The sequence below is a fragment of the Cervus elaphus genome, chromosome 29 (genome assembly GCF_910594005.1).
Source record: "Cervus elaphus chromosome 29, mCerEla1.1, whole genome shotgun sequence".
Taxonomy (NCBI): domain Eukaryota; kingdom Metazoa; phylum Chordata; class Mammalia; order Artiodactyla; family Cervidae; genus Cervus; species Cervus elaphus.
The window spans coordinates 62929533-62952956 of record NC_057843.1 but is presented as its reverse complement, the minus strand read 5'-3'; the positions used below and the strand labels follow the sequence as shown (position 1 = coordinate 62952956).

General features: G+C 39.7%; 1 protein-coding gene across 1 annotated transcript in view; it reads right to left on the bottom strand.

Annotated features, from left to right (window-relative positions):
* Positions 1–722: 722 nt before the first annotated feature.
* LOC122686232 (contactin-associated protein-like 3) overlaps positions 723–23424 on the bottom strand; it is a 226773-nt gene continuing 204071 nt past the window's right edge. Inside the window, exons 22-24 of the mRNA XM_043891408.1 lie at positions 6605–6835; positions 6282–6353; positions 723–1654 (exon numbers count right to left, since the gene is read on the bottom strand). Coding sequence (XP_043747343.1) covers positions 1461–1654; positions 6282–6353; positions 6605–6835 — 497 coding nt within the window. The 3' untranslated portion in view covers positions 723–1460. The remainder of the gene's footprint in view (positions 1655–6281; positions 6354–6604; positions 6836–23424) is intronic.

Below are 23424 nucleotides of genomic sequence, written 5' to 3'. Positions count from 1 at the left end.
AGTACCTGGCAGGCACGTGGCAGTGGGAGATGGAGAGGGCAGTGCATTTTTATTATAACTGGCTTTTCAGTGTAAATGGTGACGTCATGTGAGTATCTAATGACCACTGCTACAAAAGTAGTTACTGGATAAACTCTCATAGTTAATATGATTTTTTTGCTCTCTTAATATTCAAATATGCCCTACTTAAAACGAACTAGCTGATTTGGGGTGCTCTATTGGAAACAGATCTCAAGATCCTAGAATTTGCCTGAAATAACAGATTTAGTTCATATCATATAGCTTGCATTTTCCCTTGGCATAAGCATTCTTCCACTAATATTCCAAATAGTAGCTAGGTGAGAAGGTAACTCAAGGAATGTTTTGCCTAGATAAGCTCACAGTTTAGAAAGGGAAATGGAGAGATTTAGTTTAAAATGTAACTTATTCCCTAACACATGAACATACAGTCACAGGAAAGCAAAGAGTTGTTACAACCTCCAGAAACAAACAAAAAAAAAATCACAGGACTTCAAAGAACAGTGACCTAACCATCCCATGTATAAAGGAAACAAATTTAGGATTATATTTCATTCAGATGTGGATGGATACATTTCCAGTGTTAAATATGTAATTTATACATGGGCACAAATTTAGTTAGAAAATAAACATTTCTGTGAGATTACTATGTGATCCTTAGGGACTTCCCTGTGGCTCAGCTGATAGAGATTACTATGTGATCCTTATTACTATTTACAAAGAATATAATGACAAATCACAAAGAAAAATAAGCAAATTATCACAGATTAAAATCCTTTACACATTTTTCTACCCATGAATTCTCTGTTCCACATCTGAAGTTAATAGTAGAATTTCATAGCTGACATTCAACACTCATTTCATTATTAAAGTGTATCAAAACTGATTTAAAAGACACAAAAGGAAAAACAATCAGCCAAAAACATGTTTTCTCCAGTGTTTGGCCAATGGGCTCTGGTTCACAGGAATACGGAAATGCAGCTGAAGGCCATCTGAGAAGCACTTCCTGGTTTATAAATGTCAGCAAGTGATGGATAAAGGAAGCTTCCTGTAGGTTTCCATGTAACACAAAACATTAGAGTCCAACGTTGATAAACTTCCATGTTGTATTTTTAAGAGAGTATGGTCACAGCTTGAATCCTTCTTCTCACTTAAAGCCCGAAGTAATTATGTAAAATACATTTGCCTTCTAGAAGATCAAGTCAGAACAGTCAGAAACTGCCAACCAGTGATGAATGAGCACGCTGAGTCACTGTTACATCGATGGATCAAGAAGGGGCCTGAGCAGAGCCTCCAGGGGCTGTTTGTGAGCAAGCTGATGGCGCTGGACCCCCACTGCCTGTCCCAGAAGGACAACAGGTGGGTTTCATCCACTGGGAGCCCCTGGCTTAGCAAGAAAGTCACATCGTCATAGTTAGTGATCAGTAAATCACAACAGCAAATCAGAAGAAATACTCTTTCTGGCTTTCATTGACTGTACTTTGCATGTTGAGCTCACTTTTCAGAGCAGTTTCAGCATTGTCTCCAGTTTTTGGAATATTTGTTTCATTTTTTTGGTATAGCCATCTCTGTTGATAAATGCGTATAGCAATGGCAGTGATGCAGAGCAAAATAAATATCACAACCGCTATCACACCTAGAGAAAAGGGAAAATACAAAGTCAGATTATAAACTGTAAATGTCAGCCTAACAGAATCTACCTTAGCACCATTTATCATCAGAAAATTTGAAACCAAGTAATATTATAACATTAAGGTTACTCCTAAGTCCATGCAAACACAGAGGTTTTGCGCCTTAATTCCAAAGACATATCTGATTGGATTCCAGTTAATGCCTTCACACTGAAGTGCAGAAGCACCATGGGCCTCTTAGGGCATACCTGCATGGCTAACCGAGTAGGCAGGTTTTTATTTTCAAAAAGCATAGACTGTGCAGCCCCATCATAGAGTGATTAAATGCTCTGCCGCTGTTGTGCAGTTGCTAAGTTGTGACCAGTTCTTCGTGACAGCTCCTCCACCCTCCTAGTGGGCTGGTCTGTCTCCCAGTGCGCTCAGGTTCTCAGTCGTGTCCGACTCTTTGTGACCTATGGACTGGAGAGCCCGCCAGGCTCCTCTGTTCGTGGAGATTCCCCAGGCAAGAATACTGGAGTGGGTTGCCATACCCTCCTCCAGGGGATCTTCCCAGCTCAGGGATCGAGCCCATGTCTCCTGCATCGCAGGTGGATTCTTTATCATCTGAGTCACCACGGAGCTCAGATTCATGTCCATCGAGTTGATGACGCTATCATCGAACATTCTCATCCTCTGCTGCCCCATTTTTCCTTTCACCTCAATCTTTCCGAGCATCAGAGTCTCTTCCAGTGAGTCAGCTTTTTGCATCAAGTGGCCAAATTTTTATCTGTTTTAATGAAAATTTGATTAAACTGTTATGCTGATATACAGTTGAACTACAATAATGTGGTGTATATTTCATCTGTGTCTATGAGACCAAGAGAGTCTTAAGTGATTGTTGCCTCTGGGGGTCTACACTCTTGTGTGATCCCCTCTGTGACTTGCTTCTAACCAATACAATATGACAAAGCTGATGATCTGCACCTGATTATTTGTACGTGATTACATAATGATGTTACATAAGACTGTAGCACCTGTCCTGTTGGAGTGTCCTTCTTCCTGCTGGCTATGAGGTGGCAAGAGCCATGCTGGGAAGCCACCACGTGCCAAGGAGCTCTGTCTGTGAACCAGTGAAAGTCCAGAAGCGCTCAGCGCTACAGCTGCAAGGCAGTGAGTGCCGCCAACGATCTGTGCAAGTGAAACAGGCTCCATCCCCAGCGGGAACTTCAAATGTGACCGCAGCCCATGATCCCAGATGACACACATTCATTTCAGGATTGTGAGACCCTAAGCAGAGGACCTAACTGAGATGTGTCCGAACTCCTGACCTATATAAACTGAGGAATAATACACATGGATTGTGTTATGTTGCTAAATAGGTGATAATTTGTCATGCAGCAATTGATAACTAATATACTATATTATAAAAATTTGTAGAAATATTAGTGACATTTCAGTTATATGGAAAGTAAAGCATTTCTCATGTTGGGAATGTTTTAAGTATTGAAGACGTTAACTTTGCCAGTGGTTCTCAACCTTGGCTACGTAGTAGATGATAACAGAATTTTTGGTGGGAGGCTGTGGTATCAGTATTATTTCAAAAGTTTCATAGATTATTTTAATGCACCATCAAGCTAAGCCATCAGGATGCTAAGTCAAGCTATATCACATTACAGAAGAATAAATATCCAATCCATTCTGAAACAGGCAAAAAAGAACACTCACTAGTCAATATAATTTTAAGATGATTGGCACAGACATTAATTAGTATTTCCAATTAACAAATGTAAGCAAACACACGTTAGTGTTTAGTTACGTAAATAAAAATTTGTGTTGCAAAATGAAGTTTCTTTATTATACTCTGGGACAGACTTAAGCAAGTGTGATGGAGCCCAACAAACTTGAAGCTTGGTTGAGTGCAATTGGTCACAAAGATTCCTGAGCACATGCTATCAGGAACTCAGACTCCTTAGCTGAGAAGAATATGAAGACTCTATGAATACTCTATGAATATTCTTAAATATTTATTCATAAGTAGAATATTCATTACTTTCAATATATTTTCCATCTCATGTGAGAGCCAATAACAGAGTTAATTATTTTTATGTTTAGTCATAGAGCTTTGTTTTAAGAGCTATATCATATCCAATTTTAGTGTCAGGGACCACTAACTCAGTAACAGTGATCAAACCAGTGACTGTATGAGGACTGTCACCATTACACTGACCACCTGTACATCCGGGATTTTCTGTGTGTGATAGATCACCTCTAACTCTACCTTGTTCCTGCTCTGTGAGGTTTGGTGGGATCCTAGAATAACCTCCATCTCCACCCTCTATCTGAAGAAGCTGAGATAACTTGAAGAACGCATCCGATGGCTTCCATAACCTTCCTATCAGCAACTCCAGTGTAAATGTGTTTTTGACAAGTGCTCACGCCTGTCTGTGTCTCTGTCTACATGTCTGTATCTTTCTCTATCCATCCATCTGCCCATCCACAGCATAGATCGCTTGGCAAGAAATACTCTGTGATCTCTGGTTTATCAGGTTTGAATATTGATTAGGTTAATACTCCTTTCCTAGTGCTCCTTTTGTTTACAGGGGAGAAAATAAAAATGCAAAATGCAGAATATGGAGAAATTCACCTATTGGGATAATCCTTTAAACAGATCAATATTTCACAAAGGTGAAGTCTGTGATCAATTTTTTAAAAGCCTGATAGTTCTTTTAGGAACAATACATGGGAGGTTTAGGTGCTCAGTAACTGACAAACCACACAGATGGAGGTTGGTCCAGGTACATCGTAGAGTCCAGGAAACTGCACTCTCTGTCCCTAAGGCCTTCTGTGCTTGGCTCCCGTGTATCAGGGGCCAAAAGGGAATTCCCAGGGGAGTGACACTAGCGTAACTTACTTTGTACATCTTGCCAGTGATCTTTAGCAAAAGCAATACAACTCTGTTTAGTGGTAAAGAATCTGCCTGCCAATGCTGGAGATGCAGGAGACTTGGGTTCAATTCCTGGGAATGGCGACCCACTCCAGTACTCCTGCCAGGAAAATCCCATGGACTGAAGAGCCTGGCCAGCTACAGTTCATGGGGTCCCAACAAGTTGGACACGACTGAACGACTGAGCACACACACAGGCAGGCAATAAAACTAAGGGCCACATCTTTGTTCTTTCATCAATTTGACTTTTACCTTTGTTCTCTCTAATAAAAGGGCACAAACTACGGTAATTTGCAAAATTTTGAACTTTGGTTCCTACTTTGTAAATATTAATTACATTTAAGTTGATTTATTTTCACTTAACTGTGACATTATAGTGAAGTTTTCTCATTAAAAATAAATCAGAATGACTTAGGATTAAGAATTTAAATGTTAACAAGAAAGTTGTTCCTTTTGGATATGCATTATAAATAATATTTATGGTTTTTATTTGTTTTTGGAGTTATAAGATGGAGGTCATATTCCCCACTCATTACAAAAATAAAAGTAATTGATACAGAAATGGAAATAATGACATTCTTACATAGATTTGATCAGCACTTTAAAATGTCTGAATACTTTACTAGTTGTCTGGAGAAACCTGGTGTCTTAATAAATGCATGCAGGTCTGATCTGAGCAGGTGTGTAGCTGGCCCAAACAGTGGACCCCAGTCCAATCACCCACCTCTGGGAACAATCACCTCACTTTGAGGTGGCAGAGAATGGACAGTAGTTTACTTCCACTCACCAGGCAAAGTTGGCACCTGACTCACATTTCCATAACCTAGTTAAGCAAATTAAAATGTTCTTTGAATGGTAAGGAGGGAGAATTGAATATTAATTTTTGAGTCCTACCTGGGTAAATTTTGTTTCAGGGTATATAATAGCAGGGTATATAATAGAAGATATTTAAAATGCAATTACTTTTACTTCTTCATATATATATATATATATATATATATATATATACACACATATATATGAATGGATTTACTTAATGGATATCTATATCTATCAGTCTAGATAGATAGATAGCTACCTATTTCTCTGCCGAAAGATAAGCTTGATGCTAGATACAGTTTTATATCTTTATGTTTAGGTAAATGACAATTTGTATAATTTAGGTGCTTCTCCCAATAAATGTTGCATTTTTTATTTAAAATAAAATTTATTTTCTTTTCAAATTTAGAGAATAATTGCTTTGCAATGTTGTGTTAGTTTCTATTATATGACAAAGGTGAATCAGCAGCTTTCCACTAGCTATTTTACACACAGTAGTGTATATATGTCAACGCTACTTTATGTTTTATTTTTAATCTTATTTTTAAGTGTTCTGGGCTAAGGGGCTGACCAATGGCTATTTTACATCAAAGAAGTAAAAGTAAATGTGTCTTAAATATGCATCCATTCTGAGAGAAACTAATGACTATTTTCAAGTGAAAAACCTCTTATTATTATAGTTTGTCAACCATCCTTTAAAAAAGAGGAGCCATCAGTTCCTTCTACAAAGCTTTTTCAAAGGAGCTGAGTTCGGTTCAGTTACAGCAAAAACATTAGCAAATGTACGTGGTCTGCCATTGACCTCACAATCATCACAGATTCTCAATATTTTTTGGACTCTGCTAACGGTGACAACAGAACCAGGACGAGGTCATTCGCGGCCCCGTTACCTCCGATGACCGCGGAGTCACTTCTGTCCGCATTAACTAAGGGCTGTCCCTCATCTGTTGGTCCAGAACGACCTACAGTAGAAAAAGGGAGAATGACAGAGAGTGGAAAGGAGTTTTGAGAAATCCACAAACATCTGAAAGAGGAGCAGATAATGCAGTGACAGAAACGAATTTGAAGCGAAGAACCAAGAATGGAAGGACCAGAGAAGTGAGAAGATGAATTGAGGACTTTGGGAAACCTCTGGCATGGAGACTCAGCATAATCCTGCTGGCATGTGAAGCGAGTGCAGGTGTAGGGGATGGAGATGGAGCGAGTCACACACCTGCACCGCCGGCGAGAGGGCGGGTGGCCTCCCGCGCCGGGGCTCCGGGCCCCGCCCCATCCGCGCAGCCGGGCGCGGGGGCCACGTGTCCGCGGACGGTGACCTGGGCGCGGCCGCCAGCGCGCAGCGCCGCCTTCAGAGGGACCGCGGGCCCGAAGCGCACCGCGGAAAGGCAGCCGGTGAAGCCGCGCGCGCCCGCCCGCAGCGTGTCCGGGTCCGCGCCGAGGGGCTCTGCGGGCAGAGAAGCGGACACACCGTTAGGGCTCAGGGGCATCTGGCGCGGACTCCGGACCAGCCTGCCCCTGCGCAGCCGTGACGAACCGAGGCCCCTGCAAGCCCCTCCTCCTCCTTCCTTAGGAAAAGGTCCACGGCCTACCAGAGAGGCCTTGGCTGATGCCCTGCGGTTGTTCACTCCCCGTGGGGAAAATTAAAGCTTCCTTGGATGCAGTCACTGTTACGGACGAATGAAATCCTCCTCCACCAATGCAGTTTTCAAAATATTTTGAACAGGACTTGTGACCAGTATTCTAGATGGTTGGTGACCTAGATCTCATGAGTTGGGGGATGGCAGAGTTCTGGTAACTCCTGAAGTTACCTCCTAATTAATATTTTAGTCTTGCTGACTGTTCTGAGCCTCACAGTGAGGGCATATCCTTACCCACAACTGCTGTCCCGGGAACTCCACACCCCACTTTCTTTTCCCCTCTCCATAAGGGTGATCTCTGTCCCTATTCTATAAATAAAGGCTTGCCCTCACCAACCCCATCCTGATCCCCATTCTCACCCCAAACTGACAGAGGTTGGTTATTAAGACCTAAAGAAGAGCCGCGGTTGACACAGGCGAGCGGAGCATCAATTCCCTCATTTCGGTGATGCCTGCATCCCGCAGTGCACTTGCTCAGTGGGCATGAAATCTGACCCAAGACCCCTTAGTTGTAGACTTCAAGTTTAAATGTGTCAGTCAGGGAAGGAAGAGTCTGCGTCCCCCTCTATGTGAGGCAACTTTGGCATCTGCTGTCAGACTCCCTCCTGCTTCATCACGTGTAGAAAGGCTCATAGTCTCTTCTTTTTCAAGCAATCATAAACAGTTACCAAGAATTTACCAAATGACTCCCATCGTCTGGGCATTGTGTTAAGCGATTTATAGAGGTTATTTTTTAATGTTCAAACCACCCTGAATACTTTTATTCCTATTTGAAGTTAAATTAAGGGACAAGTAAGTGGGGGTCATTATATTATTCTTTCTTCTTTAATGAATGCATGTACCTGCCATAGAATATGTGTATATATTCTGTAAGTATTTTGGCTGGCATAATGCATGCATGCTAAGTCACTTCAGTCGTAACTTAGGTCCTACTCTTTGTGACAGAGGTCCTACTCTTGTGACCCCTGGACTGTAGCTCACCAGGCTCCTCTGTCCATGGGATTCTCCAGGCAAGATCACTGGAGCTGGGTGCTGTGCCCTCCTCCAGGGGGCTGGCATAATAGTCAGCCTTTAAGTTTACCCTGAAAATCTGAGCTCTGAATCTATCATGATGTTGTGGATAAACTCTCAGAGGACAGCCTTTATTTCTCTTGCGTTTGAGTTTTTGAGGAGCACTGCTCTTTTGTCTCCATTTCCTGATGAAAATAAATAATAATAAATAGCTTTTATGGGACATGTGTCATCCAGTACATACATGCTGCTGCTGCTAAGTCGCTCAGTCGTGTCTGACTCTGTGCGACCCCATACACGGCAGCCCACCAGGCTCCCCCGTCCCTGGGATTCTCCAGGCAAGAACACTGGAGTGGGTTGCCATTTCTTTCTCCAATGCATGAAAGTGAAAAGTGAAAGTGAAGTCACTCAGTCGTGTCCAACTCCCAGCGACCCCATGGACTACAGCCCACCCAGCTGCTCCATCCGTGGGATTCTCCAGGCAAGAGCACTGGAGTGGGCTAGACACTGTGAAAAATAAAGGGCTATTGTTATCATAAAACTAAAGTGAGCATTTAGAGCAGGATTTAGTGACTTGCCTCATGCTATACCACTAGTAAGCCATTGGAGAGAACTTTTGAATAGGACCGTTTGAACTCTGAAGCCAAGAGTGTAACCTCGCTGGCAGTGAGCTTTGTCAGCCAGCTTTATCCGGAGCATCAGTAACAGAAGGTCACTGTCCTTGGCTCATCCATCTCCCTCATGCAACATGGGGAAGCTCCTGGTGGACAGTGTGTTTTATTCTTGTCTTCCCCTGCACTTAGCTTAGTGTCTGTAACATAGGACACATGCACTATATAGTTTATAATCAAAGAATACATTTAGTCCTATCACCACCCTTCTGTGGACAGTCTGGCTGTTGAAATTTTAAAAATATGGCCCTGTCAAGGTGTGTTCTGAGAAATTCAGAGGTCCCTCCTTGTGATTCTGGGAAAGACTGAAGGCAGGAGAAGGGGACAACAGAGGATGAGATGGTTGGATGGCATCACCGACTCAATGGACCTGAGTTTGAGCAAACTCCGGGAGATGGTGAAGGACAGAGAATCCTGGCGTGCTGCGGTCCACGGGGTCACAAAGAGTCAGACGCGACTGAGCAACTGAACAACAACAACACCTGTGATAAAAGATGACTTGCACTGGCTTCGGCTAAGGATGCATGTCCATAGTTGGCTGACATCTCACGCCACTGAGTTTTACCAAATGTCATGGTAACTAAACACGTCCTTATTGTCATTAAAGGTAACCAACATACTCTGAAGCTTCTTTTGAAGGGTGAAAAAATATGCCACTCCCAAATATGCCACTTTGGCATAAGAATTAGTTACTTGAAAACAGCAGGGAAAAGGACACTGATGTCCATTTTTCTTCTTGAAAGCAGCAGATAAAACTCCCATGGAAAAGCTGCCTTCTCTGTACCAGGAGGGAAAATGCACTCTTATGACCAGAGATAAGCAGTCCAGCCCAGAGAAATCTGTACCTACAAACATTGTTAACAGACACTCTCCTCATTCATTTTATTACTTTTTCACAATCACCACTCTTTGTTCAAATTAGTATATAAATACTTGGTCCTACCTGCTTTTTGGGTCTTCAGTTTCCTATGGGGGCCACATATACATTTACAAATCTCTATGTTTTTCTCCTGTTAATATGTCTTAAGCAAATTTAATCTCCAGGCCTAGTCATAGATCTTAAGAGAAAAGAGGTCAAGCATTGTCTCCCCTATAAACTCATGGGGTGGATTTCTTGAATCTTATTATAGGTTGTTACTTTTCCTCCTATTAAACTTCATTTCATAATGAGATAAATTTTGTATCTTTATTTCTCCTGGCTTGACGAAAAGCTACTGGGAGCTATTTGAGCTTACAAATTTTTTTTCATGAGTTTAAAATTGCAAAAATAAGGTTTGCTATGGAAAAGACCTCTAAAAAGACCTAAACTCAAGAGACATGCATTTGCATTATTATAATCATCATAAACATCTCTCTGACACACATAGCTATATTGGCCAAGTTGATTATACGAAATATCAAATAGCTTTATGCATGTGGAATTTTAGGTAGATTCCTAAGTACACTGAAGTAAAATAAGCTTGGCACAACCCCACTAAAGGATTATCAATTAAAAGGTTACGTGAAAGATGACTTTATTTTTTAAATTTTGCATTCAGACATTATCTATTTCTTAAAGGAAGATACCCTTGCTTGTGTAACCCAGGACTTTTGCAAGGCTAAAATACTGGAGAAAAAAATCACAGGTAAAATAAAAGTTTTAGCTGTTGGACAAAAAGAGCAACTAGACACTACTAGTTTTTCTTGTCAAAGTTTTGACCTGAGTACCACCAGGCAAGGGTAACAGAAGGAACCCAAGGCAGACATATCATAATGAGTTAGATCAATTTTGTGGAATTTATTTTTTTAAAGATAACCTGGCTTCATGTCTGTAGATAGTGTTATTACTAAAGAAAGAAACATCAGTAGTATATTATATTACATTATACTTTCCCATATTTCAAGGTACTTTATTTATATATATGTGTGTGTGTGGATTTGCGAATGTGAATGTGTATGGGAGGATTTATATGTATCTGAATAGCCTGTCATTAATCACATAGCTTTAACTATGCTATGCATGTATGTATGGGTATAAATATACATTGAAAGGTTTGGTGTTCATAACTTTCTGTCATTTTCCCAACCTGAGGTCATGGTTTTTATTCTTTTTTTTTTTTTTTTGATTGGAGTAATTCTCTAGTATATTCTTCAGATGGGATGCTTGATTAATAATTAATCTCAATCTTTCCTTGTTATCCAAAATATCTTTTACAACCTTGTCAGATAAATTATACAGTAGATGCTTGAGCTTCAATCATTCTTCTTAACAGTATAGCTATATCATTATATCATTTTTATTCTGTTGTTGCAAATGAAAAATTGGATGCTGGTACCCATACTATTATTTTTATTGTAGCAGCTTCTGCCTGAAAAGTTTGGAAGACTTTTCTCTATGGTTTTGTAATTCAGGGATTTTCCCAGAATTTCTGCAGATCTGTGTCTATTCTCACTAGGATCAATAAGTCCTTTCAATCTGCAACTCAGGTTTTCCTTTAGTTAAGAGAAATTTTTTAATACATAATTTTTGTCTTTGCTTTTAGTTCTCTTTTTGGACCTCCAATTATTCACATGGAATGTTCTAGATCTAACTTCCAAGTCCCTTTTATTTTCCCTCCTAATTTCCGCTGCTTAATCTTTTTGCTTATGGCATGATACTCCATGTCACTTTTAAGGAAAATCATTGATGTGTCATCCAGCGACATTTTTAAAAGTCATATTAACTCCCAGAGTTTATGTTTGTATCTGTATGTGTGATTTTATTAAAATCTCCTTGAGTGTCAAGTTTTATCCTAGTTTTCTGTCTTCTTCAATAGCTCTAAATTGATGTGGAAATTTTATGTGTTGTTTTTTCTTATTGCCCCATCCCCACTATTACTTTTAGATTCTTTTAGTGGGGGTATCATTATTTACTCAGAGAAGGCAGTGGCACCCCGCTCCAGTACTCTTGCCTGGAAAATCCCATGGAGGGAGTGGCCTGGTGGGCTGCAGTCCATGGGGTCGCTAAGAGTCAGACACGACTGGACGACTTCACTTTCACTTTTTATTTTCATGCATTGGAGAAGGAAATGGCAACCCACTTCAGTGTTCTTACCTGGAGTATCCCAGGGACGGGGGAGCCTGGTGGGCTGCCGTCTATGGGGTCGCACAGAGTCGGACACGACTGAAGCAACTTAGCAGCAGCAGCAGGATTATTTACTTATACATTTATTGGGACAGCTTGTTGGAACTCCATGGTTGGAGATGTTATACGACACACACGTCCTGACACTGGGCAGTGCCGCTTCTCTGCCCCTGTAGTCAGCAGCAGACCTGCAGGCAGACTGTCCGACTTCCCATGAAGCATAGGAAGAGGTCTCTCGCCCTTGCCTTCACCACGGTAGGAAGGGTATGACCCAATGATCCAGCCCTTTATCAGCTTCAGAAGGAGCAGAGAGAATGGGGATCATCATGTGGAGCAATGCTGACCTTCTCTATGGAAGTCTTGAGTTCTCTGAGAGGCAAGCTTTCCCCAGATCTACAGGCTTCACACACCACCCAAGACCCTGCTATGTCCTCCTCCAGCTGCTGCTGCTGCTAAGTCACTTCAGTCCTATCTGACTCTGTGTGACCCCATGGACAGTAGCCCACCAGGCTCCTCTGTCCCTGGGATTCTCCAAGCAAGAACACTGGAGTGGGTTGCCATTTCCTTCTCCAATGCATGCATGTATGCTAAGTCGCTTCAGTTGTGTCCGACCCTGTGTGACCCCATGGACAGCAGCCCATCAGGCTCCTCTGTCCCTGGGATTCTCCAGGCAAGAACACTGGAGTGGGTTGCCATTTCCTTCTCCAGCGTCCTCCTCCAGTCCAGTGGGCAAATCCTCACCTCTGCTCTCTTATTCACACTTCCCTGCCTTCTTCTGCCTACTGGGCTGGCCCTACAGTTCCTGGGTTTAGGGGTACTAGTAAGTTGAATTGGCAGTAGAAACAAGTCTTATGGTCCAAGCTGCCATTTCCCAGACCTAGGTCCACACAAAGTCAGCATTCAAATTAACAGAACTGTGCTTAGAAACACAGTGTGAATCTGTCTTCCCTATTAGCTGACTCCTGAAATCCCATCCTTAAGGATCCTTCCTTTGGCTCAAAAATCTTCCCTTTAAAGTGCAAAGGAAAAAAAAAAAAAGGTGGGGGAAACCTTAGGCAAAACTTAATGCATATTAGAAACTTACATATTAGGATGAAAATGTTTGATCAACCCTTAGCTTGAGAACATGGGCAACAACAAGAAGTAAGGGCAAATCAGGGGCACTTTCAAGATAGGGTAAGGAGGGGGCAGGAAAGTGGTTTGAGTGTGAATGTGAAGCAAAGTCACCTTTAGGAAAGAGTGTGCTGAGGGCTGAGAATAAAGTTCATTTCCCCTGTAATTTTGAGTAAATCCCCTTAAATCACTTTGGATGAAAACAGATTTAATCTATTTTTTCTCTTAAAAATTGTCTGTGGTACAAAATCTTGAGAGCAGCATCAGACTTCCAGCAATTCAGGGCATAAACCTTCTCAGCTGTCTCAGGTGTTGGTAGGGTTGCCTTTAAAATATGTTGCCAAGGCCATGCATTCTAACACGAGATGGTTTCTGGTTTTGTGAGGAACAAGCGTGTTAGTGAAAGGTCCACAAGGAAAGGGAGGAACAAAGTGAGGAGCTTTCTGCCACCCACGAGCAGCGCTTCTGCAAGGCACCGGCGGTAAACGGTGGGAGCCAGAAGAGTATTTCCAAGATTCCCTAAGGCTCTCATCTGCAAGCAAGTATCAGGAAAAGTGAGTTGTCCATGGAATTGCAGAAAGCAGTGAAGAGCATCAGAAAGTGTCAATACGTAGCTAAGTGAATACTGACTGTTGAAACAACAGCAGTAATAATATCTTGTGGAAAAAATAATACCCATAAGTGAAGTGCGTGACAACAATGGCAAAAAGGGAGGAAGAGGAAGTAAAATGGGAGTAAAAATAAGGTTTTTATGTAGTTTGGGAAGTGTACATGCAAAGTAAAATGTAATAAGTCAAGTATGAGTAATCTTTGGAGTAACAGCTAAAAAAATAAAGAGGTACAGCTATAAAGCTGATACCAAAGATTAATAGTCTCAAATGGGAAGTAATTCAGCTGCAAGTTAACATGAGAATAAACAAACTGGTATATTCATGCAATAAAAGACTATCAAGCAAAGAAAGCTAGTGAACCATGACTACATGCAACAAATGTTAAAAAACATTTTGGCAAACAGAATTGGCTAGAATGAATATAAATATCAACCTGCTATTTATTTTAGACTTGATGAAACAACAGTGAACATCCCTTAATCTAAATAAATGACATGATTAGAAAATGATGCTAAGTAGAATTTTCAGCCTGTCTTTTGAACAATTCATCATTGGAGGGACCTGATTTTCAGAGTCAGCAAGAAGTGACTTATTCTCCCTTCCTTGCACCCCACTTCCACCACACCAAACAATCGCTGGCACTTGCAACCAATACCTGGGAAGCAATCAGGGGTAATCTGGAACTCCAAGCACTTTAACAAGCACTCTCAGAAGGTATTTCCTGGAATAATCGTTGTTTAGTCACTAACTCGTGTCTGACTCTTTGCGACGCCATGGACTGCAGCCCACTAGGCTCCTCTGTCCATGGAATTTTCCCAGCAAGAATACTGGAGTGGGTTATCATTTTCTCCTCCAGGGGATCTTCCCAACGCAAGGTTAGAACCCTCATCTCCTGTTTGGCAGATGGATTGTTTACCACTGAGCCACCTGGGAAGCCCAATTGGAAAAATAGTCTTTAGTAAACTAAAAAGACTCTTCCTATAATAACATTTGAGTAGTCTTTCACATAACAAAGAAATATTGTCAGAATTCTACATGTTTGCTGCTTTCAACTTATCAGTCCTTCTCTAAATTGTGATTAGGCTCATGTAGACTCTCCTTGATATACCCTCACTCCAACTCAGATGTCCAAGTTCTTCCCTCTCTATTTTTCATCAAATCCTATTCTTGAATAAACTCACTCATACAATAGAAGAAATGTCCAGTTACGACTCTGTGTTCCAACTCTCCCAGGGACATGTGCAGAAAATGCATTATTAGCAAAAGAAATAAATCTCTAATTGAATTTTTATTATTCAGACATAATTCACATCTCATAAAATTCACCCTTTTAAAATGTACAGTTCAGTGGGTTTTTTACAGTTGTAAAACTATTCCCAGTATGTAACTGCAGAATCTATCATCCTCAAAGAAATCCTGTACATATTAGTGGTCACTCCTCACTCCTACCTGCTCCCAGTCCCTGGTAAATCTAAACTGCTTTCTGTTTCTATGGATTTAACTATTCTGGGCATTTCATATAGAAGAAGTCATACAGTATGTAATATTTTGTGTTTATCTTCTTTCATTTAGCATAATGTTTTCAAGGTTCATCCATATGGTCCCATGTATGAGTACTTCATTACTTTTTATGGGCCAGCATTCCATTGTACACAACTTTTGTTTGTTCCTTAGTTGATAGATACAGGAGTTGTTTCCAATTTTTGGTTCTTATGAATAACACTTCTCTGAAGACTTGTGCACACTTTTTGTATGTGGATATATATTTTCAATTTCTTTGGGTATTTACCTGTGAGTGGAATTTCTGGGTCGCTTGGTAACTGTGTTTAACGTTTTAGGGAACTGCCAAACTGTTTTTCCCCAGCAGCTGCACAATTTTACATTCTCATCAGCAAGGCACAAGAGTTCCAATTACCCCATATCCTCTATGACACTTGTTACTGTCTGTCTTTATGACCACAGCCGTCTTATTGGGTATGAAATGGTGTGTGCATGCTTAGTTGTTTCAGCCGTGTCCGATTCTTTGTGACCCATGGACTGCAGCCCACCAGGCTCCTCTGTCCATGGGATCCTCCAGGCAAGAGTACTGGAGTCGGTTACCAGCCCTCCTCCAGGGGATCTTCCCAACCCAGGGACCGAACCCGTGTCTCCTGTGTCTGCTGCTTTGCAGGTGGATTCTTCACTGCTGGGCCACCAGGGAAGGCCGTGAAATGGTACCTTGTGGTTTTGACTTGCATTTTGTTGATGACTAGTTATTCTGAACATCATTTTTTTGTTCATCTTTTGTGTATCTTCTTTTAAAAAATGTCTACCCAGACCCTTTGGTCATTTTTAAGTTAGTTTACCTATCTTTTTATTGTTTAGTTGTAGGAGTTCTTTATATATTCTCATATATTCTCTATAAAAGCCTCTTATCAGATTCATGACTGGCAAATATTTTTCTTCACTTTATGGGTTTTTACTTTCTTGATAGTGTCCTTCGAATTACAGAAGTGTTAATTTTAATGAGGTCCAATTTATATATTTTTCTTTGCTGCTTATGCTTTTGAGAAACTTTGATATAACCCAAGGTTTCTGAAAAACCTTCTCTAAGAAATCATTGCCTAATCCAAGGTTACAAAGACTTACAGTTATGTTTTGCTCTAAGAATTTTATAATTTTAGGTACAAAGTTAGGTCTATCACCCATTTTGAGTTAATTTTTGTGTCTGGTGGTAAGTAGGAGTCCTACCTCACTTTTTAAACTTGTGGATATCCAACTGGGCCAGCACCATTTGTTGAAGAGACTATTTTTTTTTCCCTCTACTGAATGGCCTTGGCCCCAATGTTAAAAGTCAGTGGACCATAAATACATAGCTTTACTTCTTGACTGTTGATCTACTCCACTAATCAATATATATCTCTTATGCCAATACCACATAGTTTTGATTACTGTGGCCTTGTTCTAAGTTTTGAAATCATGAAGAATGAGACCTCCATCTTCATTCTTCCTCTCAAGATTGTCTTGGCTATTTGGAACCCCTGCATTTCTACATGAATTCTGGAATCAACTTTTCAATTTCTGTAGAAAAGACCATTTAGATTTGGATATGAGCCTGTAGATAAACTTGGGGAGCACTGCCATCTTAGCAACACTGAGTCTTTTAATCCACGAACACATATATTTCTATTTATGTAACTCATGCATAATTCCTTCCAACAATATTTTATGGTTTTCAGTGTACATATCTTGTACTTCTTCTGTTAAAGTTATTTCAAAGTATTTGCTTCTTTTTAATGCTATTGTGAATAGAATTTATATTTCATTCTTCATGATAGCCTTGTATTATTCATTGCTAATATATAGAAATACAATAAATTATTGTGTGTTGATCTTGCATCTTTGCCAAAACTATTTATTAGTTCTAACAGCTTTTTCCATGGAGATCATGTCCTTTACAAATACAGATAATTTTACTTCCTTTTTTATTGGATATTTTTGCTCTTTTCCTTGCTTAGTAGCCCTCATTCAAATCTGTACTACTGTCTTGAACAAAAATGGTAAGAGTGGACATCCTTATCTCATTATTGATCTTAGGGGAAGACTTCCATTATTTCACCATAGCTGTGTGGTTTTTGCAGATGCCTTTTTTACACATGAGGAAGTCCCTTTCATTTCTAATTTGTTCAGTGTTTTTACTATGAAAGCATGCTGGATTTTTTTCAAATGCTTTTTCTCTGTCTATTGAGGCAATCGTGTGCCTTTTGTCCTTAACTCTATAAACATAGTGCATTACATTGATTTTTATCTGTTGAGCCAACCTTAAATTCCTGGAAGAAATCTTACTTGGTCATGGCATATAATAATTTTTATATATTATTGCATTAGACTTGCTAATACTTTGCTGAGCATTTTTGCATTTACATTCATATTCCTGAAATTTTATAAACTCTTCGTGTCTTTCTATGTAAATTTCTTCTAAATGAGTTAAATTCTTAGGGAGAGTATAGGAAAGACTAATACATGTCACGTAAGTCAAGGGAGTTTTACTATCTAAGCTCTAGTCTCTCCATGCAGATCTCAGTAGGTACTTTCCATGAATTATTTATTACCCAATTATCATATATGAGTTCCATTTCCACATACAGTCTTTCAGTTGATTTCTTTTCCCACTCAGATAATTGGCTTACTAAAGTTTATTCACATGACTATATTGATTTGAACTGTATTCTCCCCTAGGAAAAGACAGGAAGATGTATCTTTAGTTTGCACACTTCAAGAACAGATTTTTGTTTTGTTTTGATATTTGAGGTTTGTTATTTTGATTGGCTTTTTTTTAATGCTCAAAACCCAAAATAAACAGAATACCAATTATACAAAAGTCTTTAGAGAAATAAAACGTAGCAAAAATGCTGCGCTATCTTCAGTCAGTTCAGTTGCTCAGTTGTGTCCGACTCTTTGCGACCCCATGAACCGGAGCACGCCAGGCCTCCCTGTCCATCACCAATTCCCAGAGTCCACCCAAACCTATGTCTATTGTGTCCGTGATGACATCCATCTCATCCTCTGTCATCCCCTTCTCCTCTGCCCTCAATCTTTCCCGGCATCAGAGTCTTTTCAAATGAGTCAGCTCTCTGCATCAGGTGGCCAAAGCATTGGAGTTTCAGCTTCAGCATCAGTCCCTCCAATGAACAACCAGGACTGATCCCCTTTAGGATGGACTGGTTGGATCTCCTTGCCGTCCAAGGGACTCTCAAGAGTCTTCTACAACACCACAGTTCAAAAGCATCAATTCTTTAGCACTCAGCTTTTTTTATAGTCCAACTCTCACATCCATACATGATTACTGAAAAACCATAGCTTTGACAATACTGGCCTTTGTCAACAAAGTAATGTCTCTGCTTTTTAGCATGCTATATAGGTTGGTCATAACTTTCCTTCCAAGGAGCAAGCGTCTTTTAATTTCATGACTGCAATCACCATCCACAGTGATTTTGGAGCCAAAAAAAAAAAAAAAAAAAAGCAAGCCACTGTTTCCCCATCTATTTACCATGAAGTGATGGGACCGGATTCCATGATCTTAGTTTTCTGAATGTTGAGCTTTAAGCCAACTTTTTCACTCTCCTCTTTCACTTTCATCAAGAGGCTCTTTAGTGCTTTTTTGCTTTCTGCCATAAGGGTGGTGTCATCTGCATATCTGAGGTTATTGATATTTCTCCCGGCAATCTTGATTCCAGCTTGTGCTTCCTACAGCCCAGCGTTTCTCATGATGTACTCTGAATATAAGTTAAATAATCAGGGTGACAATATACAGCCTTGACGTATTCTTTTTCCTATTTGGAACCAGTCTGCTGTTCCATGTCCAGTTCTAACTGTTGCTTCCTGACCTGCATACAGGTTTCTCAAAAGGCAGGTCAGGTGGTCTGCCATGTCCATCTCTTTCAGAATTTTCCACAGTTTATTGTGATCCACATAGTCAAAGGTTTTGGCATAATCAATAATGCAGAAATAGACTTTTTTTTTAACTCTCTTGCTTTTTCGATGATCCAGCGGATGTTGGCAATTTGATCTCTGGTTCCTCTGTCTTTTCTAAAACCAGCTTGAACATCTGGAAGTTCATGGTTCATGTATTGTTGAAGCCTGTTTTGGAGAATTTTGAGCATTACTTTACTAGCATGTGAGATGATTGCAATTGTGTGGTAGTTTGAGCATGCTTTGGGATTGCCTTTCTTTGGGATTGGAATGGAAACTGACCTTTTCCAGTCCTGTGGCCACTGCTGAGTTTTCCAAACTTGCTGGCATATTGAGTGCAGCACTTTCACAGCATCATCTTTCTGATTTGAAATAGCTCAACTGGAATTCCATCACTTTCACTAGCTTTGTTCGTAGTGATGCTTTCTAAGGCCCACTTGACTTCACATTCCAAGATGTCCGCCTCTAGTTGAGTGTGAGTGATCACACCTTCATGATTATCTGGGTCGTGAAGATCTTTTTTGTACAGTTCTTCTGTGTATTCTTGCCACCTCTTCTTAATATCTTCTGCTTCTGTTAGGTCCATACCATTTCTGTCCTTTATTGAGCCCATCTTTGCATGAAATGTTCCCTTGGTATCTCTAACTTTCTTGAAGAGATCTCTAGTCTTTCCCATTCTGTTGTTTTCCTCTATTTCTTTGCATTGATCGCTGAGGAACGCTTTCCATATCTTTCCTTTTCCCCTTTGCTTTTGCTTCCCTTCTTTTCACAACAATTTGTAAGGCCTACTCAGACAGCCATTTTGCTTTTTTGCATTTCTTTTTCTTGGGGATGGTCTTGCTCCCTGTCTCTTGTACAATGTCACAAACCTCCATCCATAGTTCATCAGGCACTCTGTCTATCAGATCTAGTCCCTTAAATCTATTTCTCACTTCCCCTGTATAGTCATAAGCAGTTTGATTTAGGTCACACCTGAATGGTCTAGTGCTTTTCCCTACTTTCTTCAATTTAAGTCTGAATGTGGCAATAAGGAGTTCACGATCTGAGCCACAGTCAGCTCCCGGTCTTGTTTTTGCTGACTGACTAGAGCTTCTCCATCTTTGGCTGCAAAGGATATAATCAATCTGATTTCAGTGTCGACCATCTGGTGATGTCCATGTGTAGAGTCTTCTCTTGTGTTGTTGGAAGATGGTGTTTGCTATGACCCATGCGTGCTCTTGGCAGAACTCTATTTGCCTTTGCCCTGCTTCATTCTGTACTCCAAGGCCAAATCTGCCTGTTACTCCAGGTGTTTCTTGACTTCCTACTTTTTCTTTCCAGTCCCCTATAATGAAAAGGACGTCATTTTGGGATGTTAGTTCTAGAAGGTCTTGTAGGTCTTCATAGAACCATTCAACTTCAGCTTCTTCAGCGTTACTGGTCAGTGCACAGACTTGGATTACAGTGACAGTGAATGGTTTGCCTTGGAAATGAACAGAGATCATTCTGTCGTTTTTGAGATTGCATCCAATCTCAAAGTAGCGTACCTTACTTGGTATTTTAAAGTTCTCATACTTTGGGATTATAAGTCCTATCAGAGTCAAAACTACACAGAACACTAGAAATCTAAAGATTTACATTTAAAGTAGGATTATACTGAAATTATTTTATAGTAACTGGGAAAACTTAACCTTGATTGGTCATCACTAATATGATCATTGAAGAATGGAAAGAACAAAGGGGTTGTTAATCAGAAGTCTATTTCAAAGCATTTTCCAAAACTCATTTGGGAAAACAATAATAATAACTAGATTAGTTAATCATTAGAACACTATTTTATTGTTTATATTTTGTGTTATATCACAAGTGCTTTGAGGGCAGGTACAGTATGTCTTTTACTATGAGGCATTCAAAATGTCCAGTGAAATATAAGCACATACTGGGAACCACCAAACATTCCAGAATGGATAACTCCATGAGTCAAAATAGCTAACAGAAATACTGAGGCCACACTCCGTGTAGGGCTTTCTACTAAAAGAAGTAGTTGCTTCTTTTACTTAATGTCAATGTTGTACAAGATAATTAATATAGTTTTCTATTGTCTTCAATAGCAATATACTCCTGCATTAAACAGAATCTTAATGATTTTGAGAATGATGTATGTTAAGGACATTTTATTATCTTGTTTTACAAAATTTTAATTATTATCTTGTATTACAAAATTTTGACCACTTTATTATTTTTGGCCCCTTAATCTTATATTTATATTTTTCTTTATAGATGTTATTAAATCTTATGCTGTAATTTGAAACTCTTTAATTTAATAATTCCTGATTTTTTTAACATGTTTGGAAAGATTTTCTCCTCTACAAGATTATAAAAATACCTCCACACACACACACACACAAACGTAGGTACTGGATAGCTTATCACAGTTTGGGACAACTTTCTCAGAGGAATTAATAGCTCCTTGTTAACCAATCTGTTGGTCTATTTTACTGTGTCAGTGAAGTGAAGTTCTGCCTATTTGCCAAATCTGAACATAAAACTATAATCTCATACTCAGTAACTGGTTTTGACAGTGGTGGCAGAACAGAAGCCATCCAAAAATAAAGTTATCCAAAACATGAAAAGTTTTATTAGCCTTTGATCAAGATACATACCTCTAGGTACAGATGAAATGAATATTTATAATTTTATTAGATTCAATTGCTTCAGGCTATAAACTTCATTGCTGAGTTTCAACTTTAATTTTTATGGCCTGAGAGAGATGCATTTGAATATGTCATCCTTGAATAAAAACATTAACTAACACCTTCAATTCCATGCTACTGTTCTCTATATATTAAATCACAGGAAAATAAAAATTCATATAACAAAACCTATTATTCTACTTTTTAATTAAAATGATCCTTTTCATATAATATAGTTTAGTAATTAAGTCAATTTCCATAATCTATTGCCTATTTCTTTATAGATCATACATTTGAACCTAATTTGCCTTTAAAATACTCCTTTGTCAATTTCATACTTACTGATGGCAACTTTCTACTTGGGAACATGGGTATTTCTGAACATGCCTCATTTCTCCTGTTGGATGCTGGAGTCACTGAGGGCATGGAGTTGTGTGTGATGTGTTTGTCTTGACCACATCTGTCCTTTGGGCTGGGAAAAGAGTGCACACAGACTTCTCCTCTACAGTGGAGGAGGGGTCAGATCTGGGTGCAGACAGGACAATCATTCCACCCACAGCTTGCACCCACTTGACAGAAATGCAGCTCTGAGGCTTGCACACCCTTTGAAATTGAAGTGAAAGTGTCAGTTGCTCAGTTGTGTCTGACTCTGTGACTCCAGGACTGTAGCCATGGAATTCTCCAGGCAAGAATATTGGAGTGGGTAGGCATTCCTTTCTCCAGGGGATTTTCCCAACCCTGGGAAAGGGGATCGAACCAAGGTTTCCCACATTGCAGGCAGATTCTTTACCAGCTCAGCTGCCAGTGAAGCCCCTTGCATACATTTTAGATGATCGATTACTTACTTTTCTCAAACCAAGGATCAGTAGGGCCAGAGAGTAGAGCTCAAAATCAGATAAAAAGGGAGCAAATTGTTCTCCATTTGGATATTAAAAACAATTATAAGTTAGGCTGACAACCAAAGATAGGGTTTTATCTCCCTGTTCTCTAAAACTGAAGGTGATCTTTGAGCTTTTAGGAATTTCATAACCTCTATTTAAACATATACTGTTATTCTCATGGGCAAAAGTTGAGAGAGCAGTTATTCTTTTGAATTGTTTTTCAAACTCTTTTTTTCTTTTTTTTTTGGTCTGTTTTTGTTTGCTTTCCCTTTCTTTTAAAATTATGCCACTATTTAAACAGAATAAAAAATCTACTAATATCATGAAAACAGAGATGTCAGAAGTGCCTGGTAAACATCCAAATGACACATTAGAGACTAGAATATTCACCTCTACAATAGGCTATGATAGGGATAAACATCTCCCAGCATTCAGCGGGAAACAAATATTTTCACTTTTATTTCTGTGTTAATTATATCACCACTATCCCACATGTGGGGAGTGTGAAGAACAATGAACCATGGGAAAAGACATTCAGCACAAGCTGCCTGTCTATCAAATACATTATCAAGGCCAGACAGATTCTACATCCACCTTTAAGGCGTGATTACAGTGCAGGACCATCACCGCTTCAGCATAAAATTGTTATTCACCATACCAAGCTAAACTATATTCTTACCCTTCTTCATTGACTTAATCAGCCATTTTAGCAGCTGAGCTTTTTAACAGTTAGGTTGTAGCATCTAAAACTTACACTTTTGTTATTACCATTTATAAGAGCACCCTTGGAAATAGCACTAGGATTCATATTTCCTCTGTCTGAAAAGTAAGAAGTCATCATTTTATTGTCCATCTGTTTGAAAGATGTGATAGTTTTTAATAG